The sequence below is a fragment of the Gambusia affinis genome, linkage group LG08 (genome assembly GCF_019740435.1).
Source record: "Gambusia affinis linkage group LG08, SWU_Gaff_1.0, whole genome shotgun sequence".
Lineage (NCBI taxonomy): Eukaryota > Metazoa > Chordata > Actinopteri > Cyprinodontiformes > Poeciliidae > Gambusia > Gambusia affinis.
In genome coordinates this window covers 17,243,471-17,270,714 of record NC_057875.1, presented here as the reverse complement: position 1 = coordinate 17,270,714, position 27,244 = coordinate 17,243,471, and the positions used below count along the sequence as shown (strand labels likewise).

General features: G+C 40.4%; 3 protein-coding genes across 4 annotated transcripts; 1 reads left to right on the top strand and 2 right to left on the bottom strand.

The window, feature by feature from the left end:
* Nucleotides 1–451: 451 nt before the first annotated feature.
* On the bottom strand, nucleotides 452–11,525 carry csnk2a2b (casein kinase 2, alpha prime polypeptide b). Of its 2 annotated transcripts, XM_044125332.1 has the most exons (13): nucleotides 10,930–11,523; nucleotides 10,559–10,811; nucleotides 10,124–10,235; nucleotides 6,997–7,098; nucleotides 6,077–6,127; nucleotides 5,907–5,966; nucleotides 5,716–5,799; nucleotides 4,356–4,466; nucleotides 3,868–3,969; nucleotides 3,612–3,712; nucleotides 2,331–2,479; nucleotides 2,142–2,221; nucleotides 452–1,070 (listed from the first exon to the last, which is right to left on the bottom strand). In XM_044125332.1, exons 2-12 carry the CDS (start codon nucleotides 10,660–10,662, stop codon nucleotides 2,145–2,147), a joined length of 1,053 nt encoding a protein of 350 aa, XP_043981267.1. In that variant the 5' UTR covers nucleotides 10,663–10,811; nucleotides 10,930–11,523; the 3' UTR covers nucleotides 452–1,070; nucleotides 2,142–2,144. The 2 variants fall into 2 exon arrangements, with proteins under 2 accessions (XP_043981267.1, XP_043981268.1); XM_044125333.1 differs by lacking the exon at nucleotides 4,356–4,466 and having other exon boundaries at nucleotides 10,559–11,525.
* Nucleotides 11,526–12,302: 777 nt separating this feature from the next.
* znf319b (zinc finger protein 319b) lies at nucleotides 12,303–21,211 on the bottom strand. Its single transcript, XM_044125331.1, has 3 exons — nucleotides 20,781–21,211; nucleotides 18,347–18,479; nucleotides 12,303–18,273 (listed from the first exon to the last, which is right to left on the bottom strand). Exons 2-3 carry the CDS (start codon nucleotides 18,349–18,351, stop codon nucleotides 16,434–16,436), a joined length of 1,845 nt encoding a protein of 614 aa, XP_043981266.1. The 5' UTR covers nucleotides 18,352–18,479; nucleotides 20,781–21,211; the 3' UTR covers nucleotides 12,303–16,433.
* A 1,153-nt stretch (nucleotides 21,212–22,364) lies between these two features.
* On the top strand, nucleotides 22,365–26,794 carry usb1 (U6 snRNA biogenesis 1). The gene is made up of 7 exons (XM_044125330.1): nucleotides 22,365–22,677; nucleotides 22,966–23,108; nucleotides 23,186–23,369; nucleotides 24,073–24,126; nucleotides 24,683–24,788; nucleotides 25,116–25,196; nucleotides 26,512–26,794. The coding sequence occupies exons 1-7, from the start codon at nucleotides 22,523–22,525 to the stop codon at nucleotides 26,620–26,622; spliced, it is 834 nt and encodes a 277-aa protein (XP_043981265.1). The 5' UTR covers nucleotides 22,365–22,522; the 3' UTR covers nucleotides 26,623–26,794.
* Nucleotides 26,795–27,244: the final 450 nt, after the last annotated feature.

The window sequence follows — 27,244 nt, the reverse complement described above, 5'->3', positions numbered from 1 at the left end:
ATAAAACCTTCTACAGCCATTGGGAATGTTAGGTAAAAATCTGCTTCTTTGAACTCTATAGCACGTCATAATGTCTTTTCTTCATCACAAACATACCTGGAGTGTCGCTTTGATTCTTTCTTGCATGTTTGAGAAATCCTTAAACAGTCGGGGGTTCCTAAATGCCTGCTCACAAATGCGCCGACTATTTACCCAATCTGCCTTGGAGCTCCCGTCCCCCAGAGCACTCCTCCCTCACAACTCCACAAGAAAGCAAATTTGAAATGGGTCTTTTTAGTCCACATGTCCAATCCAAGTTTAACCAAAACAAAGAAACTGCGTGTAAGGTTGCCCCACATGGACAACCTGAACTTTTTCACCACATTTAGACATTCTGTAGACAAATAAATCTTCATCTTTTTTTTAACAAATTACTGCCCAGCAGGAATAAAACCACTTACAACATAATATATTCATCTAAATAAAAATCATTTATTTGTCATTAATATTATATTTATCATATTATCTAGAGAGTCCACCATGCCATCAGATCTGGAGTAGTGCTAAGACGCCTGTGGTCTGTTGGGGAGGAGGAAGATGGAAAGGCAAAGACGGGCGGGGAAAGAAAGAAAAAAAAAAATCAGACCTCCTGTTCATTCTCCATGCTGATGCAGTCAAGGAAGAAGGAAACATAAAAGTGGGGATGAAAGGATGACAAACAAGAGTACTTTAAATGTCTTTGTTGACCTACATGAGACCCAGACAGGACGGGACAGGAAGCAGTCAAAGGAGTGGGGAGCAGCAGCTTCGAGGTCATTGGTCAGATTGCCAGACGGGAAACCAGGACGAGCCAATCACAAACCGACACAGAGGAAGAGGAGGAGGGCGGGGTTTTTTTTTTGTGTTTGTTTCTGCATCTGTTTGTGTTTGGAGACGTGTGCTTGCATTGACGTTTGTCCGTGTGAATGTTTCTGTGAATGTGTAAACTGGTCCGAGTCGCTTTGAGCCATTTGTTGCTGTACACTTCGTCAAAGTTCCTGACACAAGCGGTTACAAAGTTGAGGTAACAGACATCCATCTTCCTTCCACTTCTGTGAAAAGAGCAAAAGAGGGCAATCGATTAGAAGACAGCTCTCCTCTGACGGCGTCATGGCTCCTTAGCGGCGTCATGATGGTGTTAAAGATCATCAAGTTCTTGATGATCCAGAAAACTGTTCAAGAAGCTGAATTATTCTTAGAACCAGTGAACTGCATCTGAGGCCATTTTGAAGCAAACCATGAACAATGAAATGAATCTGATCACTCATCGCAATAATTTTAAAGCATTAAATCTGAAACGTCAAGCTGGAAGGCAACATTTGTGTTATTGTGGAAGGGAATGGAAACGTTTTTTTATTCCAGTATTATAGGTCTTAATGACCTATAGCGCCCTCTAGTGGATATAAGGAAGAAGCTCTGGAGGAACATTTTAGGCATGACAAATGAGACCAAATGAGTAGTGGTAACATTTTAGAGTTCACTGACATAATTCAAGAACACGGGTCCTCCTTCCATTGAGATAAAGACAAACAAATATAAACTTAGTGAAATTAAGGAGAATAACATCAGTCAGCCAAAATAAGAATGACTATGTCTTTGATTTTTTTTTTTTCTAAACCAAGTCGATAGTTTTGGTAATGTTTTTTTTTTTTTTTAAATGACATAAAATAATAATACAAAAAAAAAAATTTGATTTTAACCATTGATTTTAATGAATACACCTACAAACAAATTACTGAATCATGAAGCAATTTGAACGGGAGGCTCTGAATGCCAAGTTAGTTATAAGGAGCCCGAAATTGAACCGGTAAAACTTGAACAATAAATCAACAGCGAAAACATAATAAATATATTATATTCTAAGTCACTGCTTTTAACAAAGAAACACTTACTTTATTGATTATTCTTGGGAAAAAAAAATTTGATCGCTGTAGAAAATGTTAGTTATCAGCTTCGATCCCAGAAAATGTCTGAAATAGTTAAAATCACCTATCAACACTTAGAAGAGCAACGATTTCCAGGAGATCAGACACATCCACTCTAGAACAAACTAAGCCATTGCATCTGATATTTTTCACAATGAGGAAAAAAAAAATACTGCAGTAATATTAAACAACATTTACCTTTCATCGTGCTGTAGTGTTGCCACTAGAAACCATGTTGTTGTCAGAGTTTGATAGAGACTGCTCCTTTACTACAGGATCTCCAGGGACAAAAAAAGGGAGCCACTTTCAGTTTTGCACATTTACTCAATTAGATCAGCCCCACCAGATTTTTGGTGAACTACTGAAAAGTGCAGATGTGATGCTTACAGAAGTAGGGGTGCTCCATGGCCTCGGTGGCTGTCAGTCTCTGTTGGTGGTCGTAGCGGAGCAGCTTATCCAGCAGGTCCAGAGCTTCAGGACTCACTAAATGCTGGTTCTCAGTCTGCACAAACTGTTCCCATCGCTTCCTGCTCTGCCTGCATAGGCAGAAATAAAGGATGCACACATTTGCAAAGCTTAGTAAAAGTTTGAACGAATATTACACCAGATCGTTCATGATTGGTCAAATATTAAAGCTTCTTTTTCGCAGGTCATGATGCTCATCTGAGCCACAGGTGGAAAGCCCAGACTAGCTCACTATCATCACTGTAGCAAGAGATTGCTGCTCTGCAGCAGATAGGCATGTCTTATAGCAATGCAATGGAACAACATCAGCAACAACCTTACAAAGAAATTGTTTCTGTCCATCAATATGGGAAGGATTACTTGGCCGTTTCTGAATAATTCAAAGTCCATGATTCTCAAGGGGAGGAAAGATTACCTACAAGTGGAAATCCTTTAACACAGTTACAGACATACTTAGGAGTGGATCTCCCACCAAGTACAACTACAACATTTGGGGAAAACTAAGCCAAATGTATGAGTGCAAACACCTTGTATCAGCTGTCAAAGGACTGGAGGGGTGATAATACGAGCTTGTCTTGCAACCACGGGAACTGGGCACTTTGAGTCAATCCGAATCAACTCTGAACATCTGTATGAGAGGATACTCCACAGTGAAATACGTGAAATAAGAGTTCACCTGATGGCTGAAGCTGGGCCCAAACTGGTCTAATAGAGAGACAACGACACCAAACAGAGTGGCAGAACTACTGCTGAAGATGGCTGAAAAAGACAAGTCAGGATTTTCCAATAGCCTAGTCAAAGTACAGACCTCAGCAGGATGGAACTGTTGCAATGAGACAAACTGAAAGACAATATTAGAAAATGATGAACAGCTTCTTCTAGTTATTGCTGCCGAATCTTGAGATCACTTTAAGTAAGTTTTTGTCGATTGTGACGCCACTTTTAAAGAGTCATTTTTTGTTCATTCTTTACACATTTTCCTCATTTAAAGACGTGGTGGAAGATTTTTCATTTTGTGCTCTTGGTTCTAGGGCATTATACTCTACAGGAAACAGTATTGCTCTGTTTTTGTTATGACTGCATTCACTTTCTATAACAAATGGTGTTTAATCTAGCCAGCTGTCTCTTGAGTTGCTTGTGGACTTTTCCAGCAGCTGTGAACTCTGAGCAGTCCGAGGACGGTCAGATGTGAAGTGGACTTACTGTCCTAGCAGGTCTTTGAAGCGCGGGTCCAGTTCGATGTGATATTTCCGCAGGTAACCGAACAGCTCGTCGGTCCCCAGGACTTTGGCAATTCTCACCAGCTGCAAACCAAAACCAAACAGAATCAGACCATAAACCTTTTAAATACAAGACGTCTAAAAAACATTTTCCTTCGATTATCAGTTTACCACCCGCTGTGATGGGTGGTACACTGATAATAATGAGCGCTCCGCTCCGCTGTGCTCAGGTCAGGTACCTGGTCGTAATTGTCTTGTCCGTGGAAGAATGGTTCTTTCTGAAAGATCATGCTGGCCAGCATGCATCCCAGACTCCACATGTCTAAACTGTAGTCATACATCTGCAAAACAAAGACACCCAGCTGGTGAAAAGAACAGGAGGCATCAGACCCAACCCTGTGTGGCAATACGGACTCAGAGACAAAATTTAATAAACAAATCAGCTCTGCCTCGCAGATAAAGTCACGTTGGTTGAGACAACCTGCAGATAAACAATGCATGCAGACGTCTTTACTTCCTGCTTTAAGTCTCTTTCTAAAACACCTTTCCTCACAAACCCAGTGGCCCAGTTTCAGCCAACATCCTCCTTAATAGCCCTAATTTTATGAAGGTTTTAATATTTTTTTTAATATCTTGGTTTTATGTGTTTTGTAAAGAGCTTTGGGCAAACCTGTCGTTTTGTAAAGGTATTTTATAAATAAGCTGTTTGGTTTCAGGTTGATGCTACCTGGTAGTCCACCAGAAGTTCGGGGCCTTTAAAGTATCGAGAGGCCACTCTGACGTTGTACTCCTGGGACGGGTGGTAAAACTCTGCCAGCCCCCAGTCTATAAGGCGTAGCTGTAGAGGAAACACAATAGAATCAGTCCTTTGTTGAACAGCAAACGAACACAGCAGCACCTCTAACACATGCAGCTGCAGCACTCCTGTGTTCATCTGCTGCCCCCTGCTGGACAAAGCAAACTCATGTTTTTTTTTTTTTTGCTCAGCTAGGGCTACAATCTCCAGATGTTTCCTTAGAAAGTTGTCACCAGTTGTTCAAACCCTTTACAATAAGATGCAGCGTGCTGGAGCATAACAGACTGCCACGTTGTTCTGCTGCATTTAAAAAAAAAAAAGTGGATAAAACCAGGAACAACAACTGCCACCAAATTCTACAACATTGAATCTCGATTGGTACTAAAAGCACTCTGAGGGAACAAGTCGACAGAAATGAACAAAAACCCTCAAAGGACAGAGGTTCTAACCACAAAGGTAATATCTAGTGGAAATAATCTAAAGTCATAAGTGGAAAAGTGTCAAGTTGAGGCTTTCAATACAATGGATCCAGTATGTTCGTGGTAGCATCATGCTGTGGGACAGAGTGGATGGAATAATGGAAAAAACAGGACTACATGTTCGTACATGTAAATGAACTCATTCTACAAAAGAGCAGCTCAAATATCCGACGAGAATTATCCCTGAAGCTTGTAGAAGGCTACAGAAAGCCTGGGGATGACTTTCCAACCTGCCAGGGAACATTTCACCAATTTTTTGTGAGTAAAGGTGCTTGTTTAGGCAGTCATGTATATTTTTCACCTCAGTTTCAGCACCCAGTTCTTGTTTTAAATCACCTTTGCAGATGACTACATTTGAAAAAGTGATAATTACATCTGATGAATGCAGCAGACTCAGTTCCTTGTACTTCTCAAGAAACTTTATCCACAATTCAGGCACTTTGAAACCCCTTAAAATTGGCTCATTTGTTCAAACTGTGTCTGCTCTTTCAGGCGCTCCTCACATTGAGAAAACAGGGCCATTCATTAAATGGGAAAATGTTTGCTGTAACAACAGGAAGCTTGTTTATTCAGATGGAAATGACCTCCGCTGTTGTTTTAATAATCTAACTCCAAATGCACCCACACGAGGGCTGAAAGCTCGCATTAATGCACTACCTGCTCCACTTCAGAATGGGGGAAAAACACAATAAAAGCTGCAGAGGAAAATAAACCGGGAGCTTCAGCAGCAGGATGACAGATAATATTCAGCGTGTGGGGAGGTTGGGGGAGGAAACGAAAACAAATGGGAGGCTATTTAAAGCACCACCTACCTTTCTTAACTGGTGGTCGATCATCACGTTGTGAGGTTTGACGTCGCGGTGCATGATTCCCATACTGTGACAGTAGTCCAGAGCCTGGTGGTGGAACATGGGAATAAGAAGCAAAATAAAAGAGAGGAACTGAGATCTGATCTCAACGAGGGAACGGAGAGGGGGAGGAAGGCGTAGTAAACACGTCTCACCTTCAGTAGTTCGTACATGTAGAAACGAATGTCATAATCTGTCAACTTCTGGTACAACTCCTGCAGAGATGAAACAAAAGCTGCATCAGGGCGGCTGCTGTAGCGAAATCTAACTAAAGAACGGCAGAATGGAGACGGCATCAAGAGGAAAAGGGAGGCGGAGGTTGTACCTTAAAGTCTGTGTTATTGATGGATTCAAACACGAGTGCTGGAGTCCTCGACTGCGTGGCCACCAGAGAGACAGAGAGTCAGAAAAACAGAGAGAAGATGCTGACGCTGCGTTTCAGTCAAACTGCTCAAAACTATAAACCCTAAATGATCATTTTCTTGCTCCCGGTTTGCTTACAGGAACAGACACACAAAAGAGATCTTGGTGCAGCGCTGCAGAGCGTCCTGGCTGACTCGGAGCATTAAAAACTATTCTTCCTTCCCGAGCTCTTCATAATATTTTCACTCGGAACAAAAAAGTTCAAGTTCACTTGTTCTTGTTCTCTAGTTTTTGACCGAGTCCAGCATCAAAGAAATGTGCTTGTAAGAACACGGCGACTAAACACACAACATATCAAGGATTATTATTTTTTTTTTTAGCAATCTGTCTTTCAACAGCTTTCCAGTTCTTGGAAAAATAAAGACTTGTCTAAGTTGAAAAAGGTCATCCAAAAGCATTTTGGAGCCTAAATGCTCGTTTTGTCCTCAAAATACAGTAAAAAGCTTAAATAAACACACTTAGCAAGGCGAGTTTCCAAGCAACTCAATAGTCGAGCTTAAACTATCATCTTATTTTGCACACAGAATATCTTCAGTCACAATAATATCAAACTGTGTTCATACTACTTTACAAGTAGACTACTTACAATGTCAGACGTTTTAATTTCATCACAAACTGAAGGCTCTAAAAGCTTAAGGCGACTGAAAAAATCATATTGGTGCATCGTAAAAGTAGCAAAATGTCTGATTAATAACCCCCAAAATTGTAATTCACTCAAATATTCCATTCCCAACACCAACTCTTAATCTGCTCTGTATTTCCATAAAAAAAACAACAACAACAAAAAAAAACATCCAAAAACCATAAGACGAGCAGGCCTACCACCGGGTCTTTGACTGTGTCCACGAGACGGATTATGTTGGTCCCCCCTCGCAGGTTTTCCAGAATCTTTATCTCTCGCTTGATCTTTTTCTTCTTGACAGGCTGAATCGATGGATGAAAGCAAAAAATAAAAAAAAAAACAAAAAAAAAAATTAACAATTTAACGGCGAAGCCTCTGATGGGGAGTCGAAGAAAATTACATTAATATGGGAGAGCAGGAATGTTTGCCAACATGCAGTTTCAGGAATCTGCTGATGCTGCTCTCCTCAGCGCCGCTGCTCTCTGCTCTCCTCAGCATCTTTCTCCTTCAGCTCCACGCTCACATTTAACTGACTGACGGCTAATCCTCGCCTCTCGGCTGAGACACCTCCGCTTATTTTTGGGTTATCTTGTAATCTTTGCGGCTGAATGGGAGCTGGAGCAGCACAGAAGCTTATTTCAGTGGCTATTTTAAAGAAATAACCCTTTAAGGACCCCATATAATGACAATTTTATTGCTAAATATTACAATGAGCTGAGAAGAATTGCCCATTTCCTCACTCATTGTTACCCTTTCATTATGATGCTTCCAAAACATTCTATGGCCTTCAGTGACTTGGACACAGAGACTCCATCCAGCAAGCAGAATATATTAATTGCATGAAAATTGTACGTTCCTGACACTTGGATTATAATTACCAACAAAAACTGCACTCCACAGAATTCTTTGCAACACTAATATCACACAGACTGACATAGCAATGGCAATGTAAATGTGTGATATCTTGCCTTGCTCTAGTGAGCGCCTTTATAAAAGCAGGAGTTTGGGCATCTTGCTAACACCACACCAAGATGGAGAGACATCAGCAACAACCACAAAGAAGAAATGAATGCTGAGCATCTATCTGGAAAATGTGACAGAGCAACTTCCCATCTATTTTTTTTTTTAATTCATCGTTTCATAGAGAGAAGAAGTATTTCCAAGAGGAAACTGTCTTTTAAAAAGCTGCCAATCCTCCCAGGAATCAATTAAAAAGTGCAAAACTGAATGAAACTGCAAAGCAACAAAGAGCTCCATATCAGCCTCTGCATCCCTCAGTTGTTAAATGACAACATTCCTGACAAAACAAGCAGGAAAAGCCTGAACAGGTTCTGCTCATTCGGAATACCAACTCCCAGGCACGGCGGTGGTAAGATGATGATTTGGGTCTGCTTTGTGTCCCTCAGTCAACCCTAAAGTCAGCTGCTGCACATTAAGGTGTGCTGGAGTCAGATGTGAGGCCTTGTGTCTGAAAGCAGAACGGGTCTTTATTCCTCCACAGCACTTTGATGAAGTTGGATAGAAAACGTCTCCAGGTTATTTCTACTGAAGGTGGCGTCTCCAGGCTGTTGAATGGTGGGGTGTACTTAGTTTGTAGCAACACTGTAAGACTCGTTTTGCCCGTCAGGTTAGACTGAAATCAAGTAGAACCTTGTAAGAACCAGATCATTAAATTATAGGCCGCCCAGACACCCAGATCCTTGTCTGCTGATGTTCATCTGCGAAACAACCGACCAATCACAGAAGAGTAGGACACCTTTAACGCTGACCCACTTCAGCACTGAAACCTAGAGACTGAAAACATTTGTAGAAAGTAATCATCTGGCTGCACAAGAACCGTAGTAGCCAGGTTGGTTCATTTGCTTACATGTACAGATATGAAGCAACAAGCTATGGCTGTGTTTTTAACCTTCTGCTCGGATTTCCAACAGCAGCAGGAGAGGTTCGTTAGCTGACTTAACGACTGGGCTGCAATTAGAGCCAAAGCTGCGACTGCAGACAGACTTCCTGTTCGAGCTGTAAAATGGCGGCTCCTGAAATGCTTGGCTTACTGGAGCACTTATTATGCATCTTGAAGATTTTAGATTAATTTGTTTTTATCTTAAAACCCCCAAATATCACCTCCAGGTTTCATGTTTTGCAAAAAAAAAACAAAAAAAAAAACCTCTGACTAAAACCCAACAAAATTGAATTAATCATATCCTGACCATCAAGGGTCAAAGCCTCAAAAGATGAGGATGTAACGTAGAAAATATATACCTGGATTTTTATTTGATTTTATTACTTGCCATTTAACTGGTTAGCTAATTTGGTAAGTCCAGGAGAGACTATCCAGTTCAGTCCCTAAACGTTTTAAAGCAAGAACCAACATACGGTCCCCCTGGTGAGTTGTGTATCCACATTTTCTTCAGATTAGGCATTCCTAATCAGTCACTCAAACTACCCCAAATCTACCCGTCAGATGTGGAACCGCAAGGACTCAGCTATGAGATCTCCAGCTTATCTCTAATGCTGAGTAAGCCAGTTGTCTGGAAGATCTCATTTTTCACAGGTAAGCGGTGGAATGTGGATGGACCAGAGCATCAACCACATTACTGCAGACAACATCCAAATCTGTCCAGTCGTCTCCTCTGCAATCCTCCAGTACAAAATTACTATTTTGCACACAGACAAATAATAATTCAGCTTGTTTACGCAATGTTTTATAAATCCATATTTTTCAACAATGCCAAGAAATCCTGTGGAGAATGGATCCCAAAACATTTTCCACAGGATTTGTGGATGCTGCATGCCTGTCTGTGACAGATCACAAAGGGGCATTTACTTTTATCTGTCAAGACTCAGTATCCAAAAGAGTCTCTATTACATGTTTGAAAGATGTTTGCTTTAACCTCCAGGCAGGCCTTTGGGTCAACCTTAAACAAGACTTGAGAATTTGGAGGAAAAGATGTAGTGAGGAGGAAACAGGTGCAGAAAACAACTCAACAACTGGAAACTGACAGAAGAAGCACGTGCATCACTTTTTCCTGTTGCACTTTTTTCTTCCACCAAACTTCCCATTAATATGTTTGATACACCCTGTGAACGTCCTGTTTCTTCAGCAATGACCTTTTGTGTTTGACCCTCCTTGTGGGGAGTGTCAGTGACTGTCAAGTCAGCGATGTTCCCCTGGAATGTGCATGTCATGGCAAAACATTTCTGAACTAAAAAGTCACTTTTATATGGTGTTTGATTTTAATATGATATAATTCTGAATTCATGAAATAATTCCTAATTGATTTTTCTTTTTTTTCTAATTTTAGCTGCAGCAGTATGAAACTTGCTCACCTTCAGGATCTTGACCACAACCTTCTCATTGTTAGTGATGTTGATAGCCTCGAACACCTCACTGTACTTCCCTCTGCCCAGCTTACGGACCAGCTGGTAGTCCTCCTGGTTGCTGCAGAGACAAACAGAAGAGCAGCATGTGTGACAATTTTTTTTTTTTAAAGTATTGTTTAGACTCTGTGTGAAATCAGGTCTTCTGTTGCAAAATCTCATCCAGAGATAAGGAGTTTCTGGCTCAGATCTCAGGGCATTTAGACAACAGACAGGGAGAAAAGGACAGAGATGCGGGGGAATGAAGTGTCAGACAGACCGGAGGACAAACGTGGTGTTATCACACCCCCACAGCTCCGTGTTTAATAATAAACCCCCATCTGCCACAATTCCCCCTCTGCAATCTCCACACAGATAAATACAGCCAAGCTGAAATATTCTTACTTCCAGTTTGGAACATGGGCCTCGTAGTCCCAGTACTCCCGGCTCTTCAGGGTGTTGACGTCTGCGTACACACGGGCCTTGCTCCCGGCCACCGGACCCGGCATGGTGGGACCCGTGGCTCGGACGCCGCGGGGCGGGCGTCACGGAGGCCTGCAGCGGTGTGGATGGTTGGACCGACTCTGGGAGGCTGGTGAAGGATTTAAGGAATAGTGGGGCAGCTGCGTGTGGGAGGAAAGTGGAACACGCCAGCCAGCTGGTTTGCAGAGAGGAGAGGGAAAATCAGACTTGAGGACCAGAGCTGTCCGCGGGGGTCGTCGCAGGCGGTAGCCGCCTTGAAGCGCTTCTTGATCGGATTATTAAAGGCAACAGACCCGATGAAGGTTTATAATAGAAGTAGGAGATGATGGTGCTACACACAGGGATATGGACCAGGCGGCATCGGGGCTGCTGAGGTAGAGAGGAGGCGGACCCTAAAAAGGCAGAAGAGAAGCAGAGAAAAGGGGGCTTCTGATCGGGATTCCTGCACCGAATGATGGACGATGATAGGCGGGATGCCCCCGGAGCTCCAGAGCCAGCTAATCAATCAACGCTCAATGTGACAGATCGGTAGCGGGGTCGACCAGAGGCAGAGAGGGGGCGGTGGAAGCAGCAGAGAAGATCGATGTTGTTAGCTCACGGTAGCGCCGAGATGTCGCACCGAAGGGGAGCGCTCGGCTCCGGGTACGAACATCAGCGGAGCCCGCGTCATGTGCAAGCAGCTGTGCGGGGCAAGCGGGACCTTGTCTTCCCGGTGCCGCACGCAAACTTCAGGGGCCCGGGTTTCGGGAGTTAGCTCGGCTGCCTATGGACCTCCCCGGTGGTGGAGAACGCAAGAAGGGAGGCGGAGCGGGTGAAGGAGGAGCAGGAGGAGCAGGAGGGAGGGAGATACCCGGGATGTGAAACCGCTGGTATCCGGGGTAAACTGCGCCATGCGTCAAGAGTCAACAAGGCCACAGCGCCATCTGGTGACAGGAAATTACTACGGTTGTGTAAAGTTTAAAAAAAAAACCTATTTATTCTCTTAGTATGTTTCGCAATGCATGTACATATATTAAAAACACAATTATATAAATTAGAAAATATATTTTTGTATTTCTTGATACATGATTTCTTTTTGTTTTCTTTTTAAAGATTAAAGAGTCAGGTTATTATTTCAAGTATAGTAACAGACCCATAAAATAACCGGATAACTTTGTAAATAATATGAAATTGAACCGTGATGTTCAATAAAAAATTTTTTATTACGATGTACCTTATGAATTATTAACAGTTTAGTACTCAATGATACATTAAACAAATACATATATTTACATCCAGTCTTACCAATATAATAATAGTATGAAATAATTAAATTAATTATTAAACTCTTGGAACTTAAAATAGATATAGAGCTTTTATAATGGGCTGTGGAAAGACATTTATTGACAATTAGTGTTATAAAAACTAAATTATAGAAAAATAAACGAGTAAAAAAGGTTGTAACTAAGTTATAAAATCCTTATGATTAAGATAAACTCCATATACTGATATCTGAGAGCTACATGACAAAATTCGTTGTTTAACTAGGAAATGTTTTTAAACTCTGAATTCTCTTGAATTAGTAATGAATCTGAATAAAAATCTAAAAACTGAAACATCCAGGAACATTACAAGTTATGTAGCCACCTAAATTTACCTTCTTCAGATAATGTCACCACTCATATAATTATAAATGAAAAAAAGTTTTATTTGTTAGTGCTCTGTGTAAATGGATGCTACAAACATACAGATGATCTCAGAATGAACTGTACTATGCCACAAAGTTTTTTCTTTTCCAAGTTTTTTTCTTCAACGTTCACATAAACCACAGAACAATTCAAAAATAAAAACGCTGTAAAACAGGAAGGAAAAGTGCTGTGAAGAGGGGAGGAACAAAAAAAAAAGCAAACACAAAAACTAACAGCAAGCATGCAGAGAGGAGGAAAACATCAGGGTTCAACGGGGTTAGGGTACTAACATGGGCATGACTGAGTTAACTGGTGATGGCATTTTTTTCTTTTCCAGTAAAACCAGTAATAATTGAGGTTGGAATTATGCTTATAAAGAAGATTCCCACTCCCTTTGATAGCTATGGAGTAGATTTTCTTTTCTACCAAGAACAAATGAAGGATGGACTTTGTTTTCTGAGAATTTACAAGAATCCTCTAATACACCAAGACAAATAATATAGACAATAGCAACTGGAGTTCTTTGGCTTTGAACAGATGAATAACGTTTCTGGATGTAAAAAGCTTTCAAATGCACACTTTTAAATTTTAAACCAACCCCAAGGCCCTGGTCCGCCACTCCTACAAAACACATATTATACCACTTTTATAAAAGATCAAGAGAGCAAATAAACAAGCACAAACAATAAAAATACAGTCAAACTTGTCCTCAAAGTCTGCAAAAATGATAAAGTAATAGAAGAAAGATTTATGGTTAGCTTTTATACATTGAATGATTAAGAGGCGAGGCATAAAGCAAACATTTTAAGGCTGAATTAAAATGGACTCAACAATTCCTCATTTTGTAGAAAACGTCTTCAAATCATGTATTTAATACTGCACTCAAACCGTATAAGAGAGGAAAGGTGGACACATAAGAAACGAAGGCAGTCACAGTCGACACGTAAACAAAGTGGCTTCTTGAGAGACACAACAATCTCGTGGCAATTTTAGATGATGATTCAGAAACAAATCTGCCCCGACAGACACAACTTAACAGAAAACAACAGAATGAACTCCTAAGTCTTTTAGCACAGAGGTGCAGAACCGTCCTACAGGAGCAGCTCAGCCTGGACAAACTTAAAAAAATAAAATAAAAAAACAAAGGCGGAGAGACAGTCAAATCAGTTCCTGTTGCTCTGAAATCCCCTGTTTAAAACAGTTTTTACATTCACACAATCAGATTCTCACAAAGGTTTCTCTTTGAGAGTCCTGGTAACACACTGGCACCATAAAACTACACAGACCAGAAAAACATCAACCACAAAAAAAAAAAAAAAAAAAAAAAAAGAGAGCATTTGTCGAAACGTTTCACATAGTAAAAAATTTTGGAAAACTCTTCAGAAAAACAACTTCTGATATTTCTGATCATTTGGCTCATATGTACACGCTGAGAGAGGTTTCAATACGTATTATCCCACAACACTAACCTCTGCAGGAGTATGATGAGAACAATGAATTGAAATATGTGAATAATTCTATGTATGTCTAAACTGGCAGGTTTCATTAGATTTAATCACTTGGGCTTTAACTGGTGGTTAAATTCAGTTCTGTAGAAAGTCTGAACCCTACATGGCACAGCATCATATACTGGTACAGTAATGCTAGCACCAGCTGAAATAAACATGGGGAGCACATGCCCTCTGCTATCTGAATGTGACAATAGGCTCACAACGGTACTATAAAGATACACAGTTAGATATGAAGCTCCGGTCACAATAAAAAGAAAGTACACTCTCTCATTTCGCATGTCAGGATGTAGCCCAGTTCTAAAGTGATTTAGATCCGAATTCAGTGATACAAAACAGATTCCACACAGTCATTACTTAGAAAAGATGAAGTGAAAATGGAAAAGTAAGAGGAAAAATAAGATAACACAATGGTACAATGGGAGCTGCCCATAAACTTCTTATTACAGTAGTCCATTGTTCTTCAGTGAAACAGACAATGTAAAAGAAAGAAACAGCAGTTTCCATAAGTTAGTGTCCAAACAGTATTTACCTCTGCATCGGGTTGTGCAGTGCTAAAAAATAAAAAGTGTAAAAAAATCTAAGAGCTGCATCTCAGACTCTACAGGCCTCATTTAGCAAATTTAAGTTCCTGACAGGATAGTTAGAAAAGACTGAAGACTGTGATTTATTTTTTTTTGACAGGGTTGAAGAAGAATAGTTCTTCTCTCTAAAAATAATTGTGGGACAACGAGATTTACGATGTTGCGTCTGAATGAGCTACAAAACCGCTGGAACAATGTAGAGTAATTTTCACAGACAAGACTAACGTAGAGAGGTTGAGCTATAATTCACGGCACTGTGTTTGCAGAAATCCAAGGATAGTACATCAACGTTAAGTACAACAACAATTTGAGCTTTAACGTTATTACTGCTAAGGATGATTGAACCGTGATGTGCACTTACGTTTTTCTACTTTATCTTTGTTTAATTAATGACGACAGCCTAAACTCAGTTGCGTGTCAGCCTATAAAAATGTGGAACCTCATAAAGACCAGCTCATTATTATTATGTCTTGTTATGTCAAACTCTAGAACTGAAGGAGGGTGTACTCTCTTTTCATCACAACTGTGGGTAAGGAGCAGAAGTTTCAAATGGTCCGCTGGTAATTCTCATCTTTTGCTAAAAGTATTAAACATGAAAGAGGGAAAAAAGACAAAGCAAACAAAAAGGGAAAGAAAAAAGGCAAAACGGACAAATCAAATCGAAAAACAGTAAATGTTTTAGGAGGATCGAATGGATCCATTTGTATTACTAAAACGCATGTTCTTGTAGCAAATAGCAAGTATGTTTGAATGATTTGTAGTGATAACATTTTGCTGTAGATGCTCAATGTTGCTTTGAAGCGCCAACGCTTTGAGGTCCCCTCAGGTTCACGCGAGCAAAATGGGAAAACAGTTTAAAATTGAATGTCTATTGAACGTAGTTGCGGGATAATGTGTAAAAATCAAATATTTTAGAGTAATCATGAACCGGAAGAGGCCTGACAACAGCGCTAGCGGTCGAATACATCTCTGTTTTAACCTCCGTAATGCTATCACTGAGCGTGGGTTGGACAAATAAAACACCAAGGTATAGAAGAAAAGAGAAGAGTCCGGTTGAACAGTCTTCTTTTAACTCAAGAAGATTTCTAAAAGAATGAATTTAACTGGACATATTTTCTGATAGAAAATGCCAGGCCAATCCTTTATGAAAATAAAGGAGACATTACGCATTTTTCTGCAGTGCACCTAAATAAATATGAGGGATTTGAAGTCGTCCAAGACATGACTCGTAGGTTTTAAATCATCTTTAACTTTTTCAATTACACATCTTTGAAATTAAGTTTAACTGAGCTTTGTATTTTAGTTTACTGACATGATTTATATGTAATAAATAATCTATGCTTCAATGGGATACAAATGATTCATCTTAATTAAAGATGCACCAATCAACATTTTCTGGACTGAGGCCGATATTTGGGCTTTAACAATTGATCCCAGTTTTTCTCTCAAACCACTATATCACATGAAAGAGAAAATAAAATGTGTCAACAGTTGTTTGATATTTTTGAATCACACAGAAAAGGAAGAGGTTCCAAGACAATGCCAGTTTATGCATCAAATAATGCATACAAATAGTTCTTTGCGATTGTGATGTTCCACAGATTGATTTTGTAATTAAGAATGGGATTTTATGTATTGTCCATCTCTGAATTAGTAGCATTGAATGATGAGACCATTGGCAGATCGGAATCACTGTTTGACTAATTGATGCATCTCTAGTTTAAGTGCAATTTTTGTCCAATGTTCTTTAAAACATCCAAGTTTAGTTTTGCTACAAAACTAAATTAATTTGAATACATCTTTTGTCTCAGTGTTTTCAAACGTTATAGAAATGCCTAAAAAAAAAATGAAAATTGGGAGTTTTTTTCTCGACTGTTCAACCAGACCCAGAATTTCCAATTTACTGTGTTCAAAGAAATCTGAATGCAGCCCAGGACTGCCCTGAACGAGAGTGATGTTTGGGTTCATAAACAGCCTGTGGGTGGAGTGCTGATGGTTCTGTCCATTCAGGGAAAATGTTTAAAAAAAAAGTCATGGCTCACATGCACTGTGGCACATTGTAACCATCTCCATCAGACGTGTGCCGCACAGTGTGATCCTGCAAAGAGCCCAAGTCACTGAAGCGCTCTCCGCACCAGACGCACTTGAACTGGCCCTCCCGGGAGTGCGTGCTCTGGTGTTTGGTCAAGTGCTCACGCTGTTTAAAACCCTTGCTGCAGTGGTCGCATTTGAAGGGCTTCTCTCCCGTGTGCACACGCCGGTGGCGGTTCAGGTCCGACGAGTACTTGAAGCGCTTCTCGCAGTCAGAGCACTTGAGGGGCTTCTCCCTGGATGGGTCGCAGCGATGCTGGACGAACTCCGAGGAGGACAGGAAGCGCCGGTCGCAGAGCGAGCACTTTAGCGGCTTCTCTTGGCAGTGGGAGTTCTGGTGGCGCTGCAAGGTGGAGCTCTTTTTGTATCCCTTCCCGCAGACGTCGCATTTGTACGGCTTGTCCGGCGAGGAGTTGGATGACTCCCCACACTTATGTCTGAGTAGCTCTCCTGACTGGCTGAACTCCTTCTGGCAGGAGGCGCACTTGAACAGGTTGTCCATGCCGTGGACGTGCTGGTGATAGAGAAGGTGTGAGGGCTGCATGAAGCCTTTGTCGCACAAACTGCATCTGAAAGGCCGGTCAGAGGGGTCTTTGTGCGTCCGTCTGTGCCGCACGAGCGCGTAATGCTGTTTGAAGCTCATCTGGCACTCGTCGCAATGAAAAGGCCGCTCCTCGGAGTGCGTGCGCTCATGCTGCCGCAGGTCTGACGGCCGTTTAAAGCCCTTCCCGCATGTGGCGCAGCGAAACGGTCGGGAGCCCTGGGGGTGGCAGGGGTGGTGAAGCAGTTCTGACGACTCTTTGAAGTGCAGCTCGCACAAGTTGCACTTGAACAAGTGCTCGCCCGAGTGAACGTACATGTGGCGGACGAGGTGCGAGCGGTGCTTGAAGCTCTTTTCGCACACAGCGCACTTGAACGGCCTCTCGTTGCTGTGTGTCCGCTGGTGGTGCTGCAGGTGCGACGACTGGCTGAAAGCCTTGTCGCACGTGTCGCATTTGAAGGGTTTCTCCCCCGTGTGCACTCTCTCGTGCCGCGTGAGTTCGGAGAGGTGCTTGAAGCCCTTCTGGCAGACGGAGCACTTGTACGGTCGGTCCCGAGCCGAGGGGAAAGGTAAGATGGACGAGCTGCTGCTCGCCGACGCCCCGTCGCTGCTGGACGGCTGGGAGCTGCTCGAGGATGTGGGTGTCGTGTTCCCGGAGGAGCCCAGCCGATACGTCTTCTCGCATATGGAACACTTCATGGGGTTGCTGCTGTTGTGCGACGTGTGGTGCTGAGCCAACGAGGTAAGAAGGGAGAAGCCCATCTTGCATACTCCACACACAAACGGCTTCTGCTCCACCTGAACACACTGGTGCTCCAGTAGGTCTGTGGCCTGATGGAAGATCTTTAGACACTGAGTGCACTGGAATGACCTGTCCTGACTCACCATGCACTGGTGTTCAAGCGGGTTAGCCAGGTGGGAGATGTCGTGTCCACACGTCCCACACTTGTGTCCTGACTCTGTTCCCACCTGCAAAGAGCTTTGCTGGGCTTGAGAAGGATGTTGCCCTTGCTGTCCGCCTGTATGTTGTTGAGCTCCTGCATGCTGCTGTCCGCCTCCATGCTGCTGCTGCAACGATGAGGCGTCCGGCTGCAGTACGATCCCATACACAGCACAGCTCAAAGCGTTTTCAGCTCCTGCTGGGATGGCGTGGACAACCGGAGGCGGAGCGACGGCGTGCTGCTGCCAGGCCTCCGTCATGCGGGCTCGCGAGTACGGATTCAGTTTGGCAGCTGGAGCGGCCCAGCTAAAGAGGGAAAGAGAGACATTTTGAGTAATTCGCCGCAGGCTTCTGAATGTGTGAAGGGGGGAAAACTCACTCCATCTCTTAGCTCGGCGAAGGCGCCGTGACCGAGGCTTTGAAGACTTAAGCTGGAACCCACTGAAGAAAAGCAGATGTTGGGAAAGATGGGGGGGGAAATCCACAACTTTCTCTTTATCCTTGAGTTACATCTGGAAGAAAACACAAACTGTCAGAAATACCACATGAAGAAACAGAGTACTCCTAGTACATTATCAGGAAACTACACTCTAATGAAAAGGATTGCTCAGTTATTTTAGAACTCCCTTCTCAGCTTTAGCCTGAAATCTTTTAAACTATAGCTCAACCTGACCTTTTAGAGGTCTTTAGTAATGTTGCAATCTTTGCTTTACAGCAGCTGTGCAGTGCACACAGACTTCTGATGAAACACTACAATATAATTTCTACCAATAGAACTCTAGTTGGCAGGCATGTTGTAGAGGTACACATAAGGGGCACATCTAATGTGGTGCAGACAACACGATTTCCTTAAACAGATGGGTGGAATTTGGAGGCAACTGATGATTTAAAAAGCTGCAATTTCAACATGATGTTTTAACAGAATTGCGTACCTTTTCTGTTGTTAGTTTGTTGATAATAAAAATCTAATTAATTTTTACATTGACACACATCAACACCGCTGATTTTGACAACAAAAGAACATCGAAACAATGTAAACTTTAGTTTTCAAACTAATATATAATCTTCATGCTACCCCTCTATAAGCAAACTTAAAGTAACAAACTTGTAAGGACTATTAGTGCTATCAAATATTGTAGAACTGGTTGTTTAGTTAAAAAACATATTCTAATATGTGATTATTTTCCTTACTCAAATGTAATGTTGCACTTGGAATAACACATAAATTCATCAATTGAATTTTCTACCTTTTCCATGAGAGGCATTAAACCTGTCTGGCTCTGTAGTAGACCTGAATATGCAACAATTTTTGGGATGTTCAGAAAATGAGACACAACATGTCTGAACATAAATACCCATCACAGAATCTAATTTTTCTGTGATGGGTATCTAATAAAGATTATTTGAAATCCTTTATTCCAGAAAATTGTAAAACACATATTTACTGTATGCTTTGGCACTACAGTAATATTTTTATTGGTAATCTGTGAGTAAACAATGACAAAATGAACAAAAAAATTATGTTTAATTACAGGATTGCTTTGTTTCATTTATGCAATGCCGACAAAATTGCAAATATTGTCAGAGTGACATACCTAAAGTGTTGCTCTGTGTGTTTTTTACTTCTAGGCTACGAATACTACTATAATTCTTTATTATTAGAATGTAATAGACAAAAAGGGGACAGTAATCTCTGAGCATCTTTTTTTCCCCCCACCACATTTCCTTTCACTCTTGATCAGTCATTATTGTTCCCATCTTAGGTTTCTTCTTTCTCTTGACAGCTATTACTTGGCAAAACCATCTACATCAGTCTCACATCCTCTCCAAAACACATCCAGCCAAGGCAGATGATATCACCTGCTCAGCCTTCTGTTGATGGAAGTTTCTTGTAGTTAAAAAATAGTTTCTTTCCACCATTTTCCCATGCATGTTCTTAATTGGCCTGAATCTGATTGTTTCTAAGCAGCATTTTTACTGGACTGGTTTGGACTAAAAACGACATTGAGTTTTGTGTTAAGTAATTAAATACATTGAGAAGACCAATGGTGTGCTATGGTGTAAACAACATGAAATGCACTAAATTTTTATAATAATAAAGCAAATTTAGTTTCTACCAGTTCTATAATTCCTTGCACGGGATATGGTATTAAATTCAATACAAATTGGTGCAAAAAAAGATTTGTACCACAAACGTAAGCGTTATGTGGGACGCGCTTTATTTATTAAGAGCAAAAACACTAAACAAATTAAGTTAACACACCTGGAATCGAATGATTTTAAAGGGATGAAGGTTTTCTTTGAAACTAAATTCGTCAATGTGTGTTTACGATGCGTTTTTACACAATTCCAAATGTTGGGCGAAGTAAAATAATTGATGAACAGAGTTTGCGCATCGTAACGTTTTTTTTAAGTCTCCAGGGTAAAGATCACGGTAACCAGGGACAGATAGCCTGCTAGCCTAGCCACCTGCTAACAGAGCCACAGAAGAAGCATTAGCCAGGTGTTGTGCTGGAAAACGCTTCCCGGCTATAAACAGCTCCCTCGCTGTTTAGAGCGTCACGTTTAAATATTGAAGATTCAAATTCTCTGTATAGTGCGGTACAGACAGAGACAAATTCTAATTTATTACTCAAACTATTGTTTCAAGAGCTGTTCCTTTCATCTGTGTGCTTCTACGATGTAGCTTTTCTTTTTTGGCATGAGTGCTAGTTTGCGCACAACACCGGGTTAGCCCCGGGAACACAACGACCGCGAAGCGACAGCAACGGTGACATGTTCCTAACGGCAGGAAAATAAACACACTTACATACCTGGAGCTTTCTGACAATCCTAAGGGGAAATCATGGTTCAATATGACGAAGGTTAGCTGCGCCCCAACAATAAATTAACCGGAGGGTCTCCTCTTTACATCCGCAGACGGAGCTCTGATGCTCGCCTTGTTGTAGCGCTGGGGTTCCAGGAGCCGGGGGCCGAAAATGTAGGGTCATTAAACTGTCCCGTATGAACCCTTAACGGCTCCGTTTCGAATCATTTATCGGGCTCATGATGCATCCTCGCGACTGGCGAGAAGATGATGATTTTGTTATTAATTAGAGGCTAACTGAGGGCTAGCTGCGGAGCCCCTGGCCGCGCACGGGAACATGAACACACAAGAGTTAATTGGCATGAACACACAGACACACAGTGGGCATGGTGTGTGTGATGGCTTTCAATTCAGCTCAATTCACGCTTATTGTCGTATGTACCCGAGACAATGTCACACAATGTCACAGTGTGCATCCTCATGTAAATTGACAATTAAAACAATAAATTAATTAACAGTTAAAAACCAATTTGGTACCATTAGCCAATAAGCATATTGTTAAAATTGAAGCGAAAATCAATGTTATATAATACAGTTTGAGACTATTAAAAGCATAGAATAGAATAGAATAGAAATATATTTTATTTATTAAAAATTAACAACAGTGTGTTCTGAAGTTTAAGAGGACTTTTATGAGGATGCTGTTCTTCCTGTTGTGATCCCCGGATAACTAATGAGAAAACTCCAACAGTATAACCTGATCCACTGCTACCTGAATCCACAATTGGGGTCTCCCATGTCTATGTTTGCTCTCAAGTCACATGGATGTGATCTCAATTTATTTTGAAATATTCATTTTTTATGTTAATATTTTGCCAGTGGTCTCTTATATGACAGCTCCTACTTAAATACTGTTGTGGATTCTGATACATAGTTAATTGGCAGATTTGAGGAACATTATATTTTACAAACAGAATCTAATCTACTTTATAATCCGTTTAAGCAACATCTGGGAACTCATAAAATCTGTCCATATTACTTTAAAAAGTTTTCAGATTAAATGAAAAAATTCAAAAATATTTTATTGGAAAATTAATTAAATAAAATTTGGTATGTGTATGTTGTAATTTAGCAAATTATGTTATTTAATGTCTTACTCTTATTTTATACCACGAGAAAGATGAAGGTGAAAATTAACCAACATTAAATCCGATTACACCTGGACTGAAGTTCTCACGTTGTCTTTGTGTATAGTCTCTTCCAAAAGAAGTTGCAAACTACTTTAATGAAAGAAAAAAATCTATGTTAAAAAATGTTACAAAGTTTTAAAACAGGTTTTAAGCCAGGGTTCCAAACAGGGTTTAAAATTAGAAATTGATGCCAAATGTAGTTAAAAATCTTCTAATCTGACATTTTTCATCAACTTGACCTTCTTCTCGTGTTAAACGGGGAACAGATTTATCTCCCAGTTTGAGATAATCTTTAATATTCATATTTTAAAATATATTTTAAAGTTGTTAATTAACTTAAGAAACTCACTAAATCGTTCAGGGAATGCGGAACGCTTTAGAGGCGGACTGTTTGTTTCGGTGGGACATGAATTAAGGTAACAAGCAGTTGTTTACATCGGAAATGGAGCAGGCTGTTCGGAAACTAAATTAATTTTGTGGCTTTGAAGCTACGACTGGAACCAACATCTGGTCTATATCAAGTATTTAACTTATCTGTTCGATGCCCTGATGGTTCGGGATGTTGGTTGGTTACAGCAGCAGCTCTGAGGAGGACGGTGAACCCGGAAGTGAAGCGATGTGTCGAAATAGGCGAAGATCAGTGGAGGAAGATGAGGGAACCCGAGACCTTCCAGCCAAGAAAGCCAGAACTGAGGAGCTGGATCCTAAAACGAGGTGTGTGCACAGCACAAAGTTGTGTCTGTCTGTCTGAATTTGTAAAATATTATTATTTTTAAATGCAAATTAAAGCAATTTGTTTAGTAGCTGGACAAAATTAGATGTTTGAAATCTTAGAAATTCAGTAGCTATATTTGACAGCTTCATCATTGCCGACAAAAGCTATTCTGTGGTGGAAAATCCAGTTTAAAAAGCAAATACTTGCTCAATAGGAATTAAAAACTAAATTTTCAAATTCTTCAGTTTGATTATTTCAGGTGAAAATAAAACGTGCATGTCCTGCAGGCTGCCTCTGCCCGGTTGCCTCCTGAGCATGTTCCCTGATGACGATGATGAAGCACTGATTGAAGACAGCTCCCTTCATGGTGGACGTATCCGCTCCTTCAAGCACGAGAGAGGAAATTGGGCCACTTATGTTTATCTGCCTTGTAAGAAGCAACCAGAACAGCTTTTTTGTACACCCTTCTCTCTCCTGGTTCTTAACTATGTGGCTCATTTGTGTCAGACCCTCCTGAGGAGGAATTTGAGGAGCTTTTAGAGGAGTTGCTGTCAGCCTTGGGGGCTCATGGTCTGATACTGACGCAGCAAGAGGAGTTCCACCTGAGTCTGTCTCAGACGGTGGTGCTCAGGCACCACTGGATCCAGCCATTTACACAAAGCCTCCAGTCAGGCCTTTCTCAATGCAGAAGGTTTGTTTATGACTCCTTGATTTGCAGGCAAACAAATTGAATTCAAATTTTAGATTTTTAGCTAAGTGCTTCAGAAGAAAAATCTGAACTTGTTTGTGAGAAGTCACACACACAAAAGTATAAGAAAAAGTTCAAAGCATATGTGAAAATGTAACAAAGACACATACTTCTGTGTGGGATTTATATTTGTACTCGCTAAAACATGGTGAGTTTTTTTTTTTTTTACAGAAGTACTCCAGGCAACAGAAAAGTGCAGTGGAGGTGCTTTCCAAGTTCATAGCTACATTCGTGCAAACAGAATTGTGGATTTAATTAGGATTTAATGCTGTCCTCAAACTGAACCACCAGAGGTGTCTTATTGACCCTACGTCTACTCAACTACAGCCTAAGCGCATCCAATTTCATTCAGCATCATCTTAATACTTATGCAGATCAGGAAGTATTAGAAATAAAGGTAAAGTAACTTATTGTGTCAACCATAGATCATCTGTTGTTAGATGAAACAGACTTCCTGCCAATTTCTTAAAAACTGTACAATGGATCCTGAGCAATGGTAGATATCCCAAAGGTTGTAGTTTTAGATAGCTTGTTTAATACATTGAAATTATTTATTGATAAAAGTTTACAGGAAACAAACAATTAAAAAGATCACAGCTGTTGTCATTCTGTTGACATTCTCGTAAAAGCTTTATCCTGTTTGCAGGTTTGCGTGTTCAGCAGCAACGCTGAAGGTCTACTGCAACGCTGAGAGGACAAGGTAATGTCTTTACAGCATTTTCTTTCCTTTCTTGGAAATTTATGGTGTTTAGATTAGGTAAATCTTCTTTATCTGAGTTAAAGAAAAAAAAATGGATCAATAAAACTAAAAGGTGATGATCATCCATCAACGCATTAAATCACTACAATATAACTGTATGTTCAAGCCAAACCATCCCATATTTCTGAGCAATAACCAGGCTGTGAGAAGAAGCTGTGTTTTTATGAGAGCGCATTGAAATGACCTCAATAAACATGTACATATTTATATGGAAGTCAAATACACTGACGGACTTTAAAGCCTTCATTAATTGATACTAAGTGTATATGGTACATTGGGTAGAGTATCACAACAGAACGTATTTGACTGGCCATTCGCTGAATCCTCTATCCTCTCTGTGGTCCACAGTTAAGTTGTGACTTAGCAGGTAATTTTTTTATTTTCTGAGGATACATTTTATCCTCAGACATATTTAATTTTATCTAAACTTACTTATCCCTTAATGATTACTGCTGTTTTCCTTTTCCCTGTGTCTTTAAATGCTGTTCCATATCAGGACCTTCTTGGGGATGGAAGTGTCCACCGGTCATGCTCAGTTGTTGGATCTGGTCCGAGTTGTCGACAAAACAATGACCGAGTTTCAATTGGACACTTTTTATAAGGTCAGTTAAATTTCACTCAAACTCTTTTTTTATTTTGATATTTACTTGGCAAATCGGCACAAAGAGCGGTTTATGTGAAACTGGGTTCGGATGTCTTTCAGGATGTCACAATACTTGTTTTCAATTTGATTTGTAAATTAAATTAAGTTAAACTCCAGTAGCGAATGCTACTTTGGTCTGTTTCTATGCTGAAACAGACCAAAGAAGGAAATTTTGTTCAAGCACAAATCACAACGTCAAAAAAGTAAAGCTAGATAATTATTTAGAAGACAGAAATGCCCATCTTCTTAAGTTTCTCATGAGGTTTCTCTCGGCTTTGTGTTGTAGGAACCGTCTTTTCACGTGAGTCTGGCCTGGTGTGTGGGAGACCAGACGGAGAAGATGAAGGAACTGTTACAGGAGCTGCAGGTGCTCAGATGTTGTTAGTTTAGTTTGTATAGAAAAATTTGCTTTGATTGTGTCACAAGATGATACATATTGATGCCAGTTTTAATTACACTGAGGGAACAGAAAACATATTTGCATTTTGGATGAAGTTGTTGGACAACTTTTGCCCTTTTTTATTGCAGCAGCACAATCTCACACTAAAAATGCTTAACTAAATCCAATTGTTTGAAAGATAGACTTTTTGTCATTATATATAGATTTTTTTTTATCAAAATAATTTTTTGCTATCACTACTAATTTATGTTATATAATTCTTTGAAAATAGTTTTTAATTTACTATGTTGATCATGTGTCCATGAATCTTTAAAGGGCTCTCCAGTTAACCTGCAGCACAAATATGATGCAAAAAGTTCTCTAAGCTGCTCTTTAAAGTGAAACAGACATTCAAATCAGGCAGATACCTACGTATTCACCTGAGAAGATATCAGAAAACAAATGCAAGCAAATGTTTAAAGCCTTTTTCTGTACATATTTTGATAAGGAGTGCCAATAAATGCGGAAAGAGCTGAAGTGTTTTATTAGGACAGAATTTACATGTGTGACCCAAAACCACCAGGGAGGTGCACACTTACCTTTTTCTTTAATAGAGCATCACCAGCTTCATCGGGACATATTCCGAGTGTAATTCAGTTTTCAGAACATTTGATGCGTCTTTAATTGTTGTACTATAAAACGTCAGACTGTTAACTTTGAGAGAGGCCACAAAGAAACGCTCACATAGCCTTCTGCATTCAAAACATTCAAGAAGTTATTTAAAGTAAAATACCAGGTGGACATATATGATTTTACAAAACCTTGGCTTTTTCTTCATACGTCTGTGAAATTATTTTGTGTTTTTTGATATCTTTTATGTTTAAAAGATGAAACAAAATCCTGTTGTGGCCCTTGCTCTGGCATGATCATTGCTTTACAAACTATTCATACACCTTGAAGTTTTTTCCACAAAAGTCAGCATATTTCTATCAGGACAAATGCACTACCAATTTGAGGTAGTGCATTTGTGACGTGGAATAAAAGGTTTACAAAATGTGGTCACTGTGGAGTCAGATTGACAGAGTTTTTTATACAAATGCAAATCACGTTTTTCTAAGTTTTAGTTGTTAAACATAAAAAAACAACAACTACGTATCCTTTTCCTTTTATTTCCCAATTACATTCTACTTTATGTTGACCTGCCACATCACATGTCAGTGGAGTACATCGATGTTTTTGGTTGGTCTGAGGTAAAATGTGGTTTTATTTCATTTTTTTCCCCCTTTTTCCTTCCTTGTTACAGATTCTGGTAGATAATCGTGAAGAAGGGCCGTTTCTGTTGAGGTTGGACTGTGTAGAAGTTCGCTGCAGGACAGGAAACAAGACTTTTCGTTTCTCACTAAAGACCTCGTGAGTGAGCAGTTTGTCGGCTGGCATCGAGTCTGGGAGTCACAGTTGCAAAAAAACAGACATTACAGACGACGGCTTACAAGCTGACCGGTGAAACATCGTCAGGCAGTCGACAGCCACACGTTTTTTTATTGTGTACCAAAGATAAACTAAATAAAGCTGCTACTTGTTTTGTACATCTTTTTGTTGGTGACTTGTTCTTTGCAAAACCAAATTTTCTCGCGTGCACTGGAAGGTGTTATGATATGAAAACAGCGTCTCGAAGAGGAAGCTGGTCTTTTACTGAGCTCTGAAACCTCAGTGAGTCACAGGGTGAAATTTACAAGAAAAATAGAGAAGGTCATTTGCTTTTAAGACTTATGAGAATGAGGAAGCTTTTTTTTTTTCTCTATGGCTCATTGCCCCATTAAAACTGGCAAACGCTAAATGTAAGGGGTGTAAATTCAGAAGAAAACCCCCCAACTCTTTTCAAAGTTGAAAACCTGTACAACCTGAAAGATGTGCAATTTAAATTTCACACAATTAATAGCTTTTTCCTATGTCATATGACATTACTCAGCTCTATGCAGTATCAAAATTACTGCGTTGAGCAGTAATATATTGATATATGTATATTTATACACAAA

Coding starts and splice junctions, on each gene's coding strand:
- csnk2a2b (XM_044125332.1), bottom strand. CDS start 10,662: ATGCCGGGTCCGGTGGCCGGGAGCAAGGCCCGTGTGTACGCAGACGTC. Junction 7,099..10,123: donor TTGTGGTCAAGATCCTGAAG/GTGAGCAAGTTT, acceptor CCATCGATTCAG/CCTGTCAAGAAGAAAAAGAT. Junction 5,967..6,076: donor TCAATAACACAGACTTTAAG/GTACAACCTCCG, acceptor TCATCTCTGCAG/GAGTTGTACCAGAAGTTGAC.
- usb1 (XM_044125330.1), top strand. CDS start 22,523: ATGTTGGTTGGTTACAGCAGCAGCTCTGAGGAGGACGGTGAACCCGGA. Junction 23,370..24,072: donor GGCCTTTCTCAATGCAGAAG/GTTTGTTTATGA, acceptor TCCTGTTTGCAG/GTTTGCGTGTTCAGCAGCAA. Junction 25,197..26,511: donor AACTGTTACAGGAGCTGCAG/GTGCTCAGATGT, acceptor TCCTTGTTACAG/ATTCTGGTAGATAATCGTGA.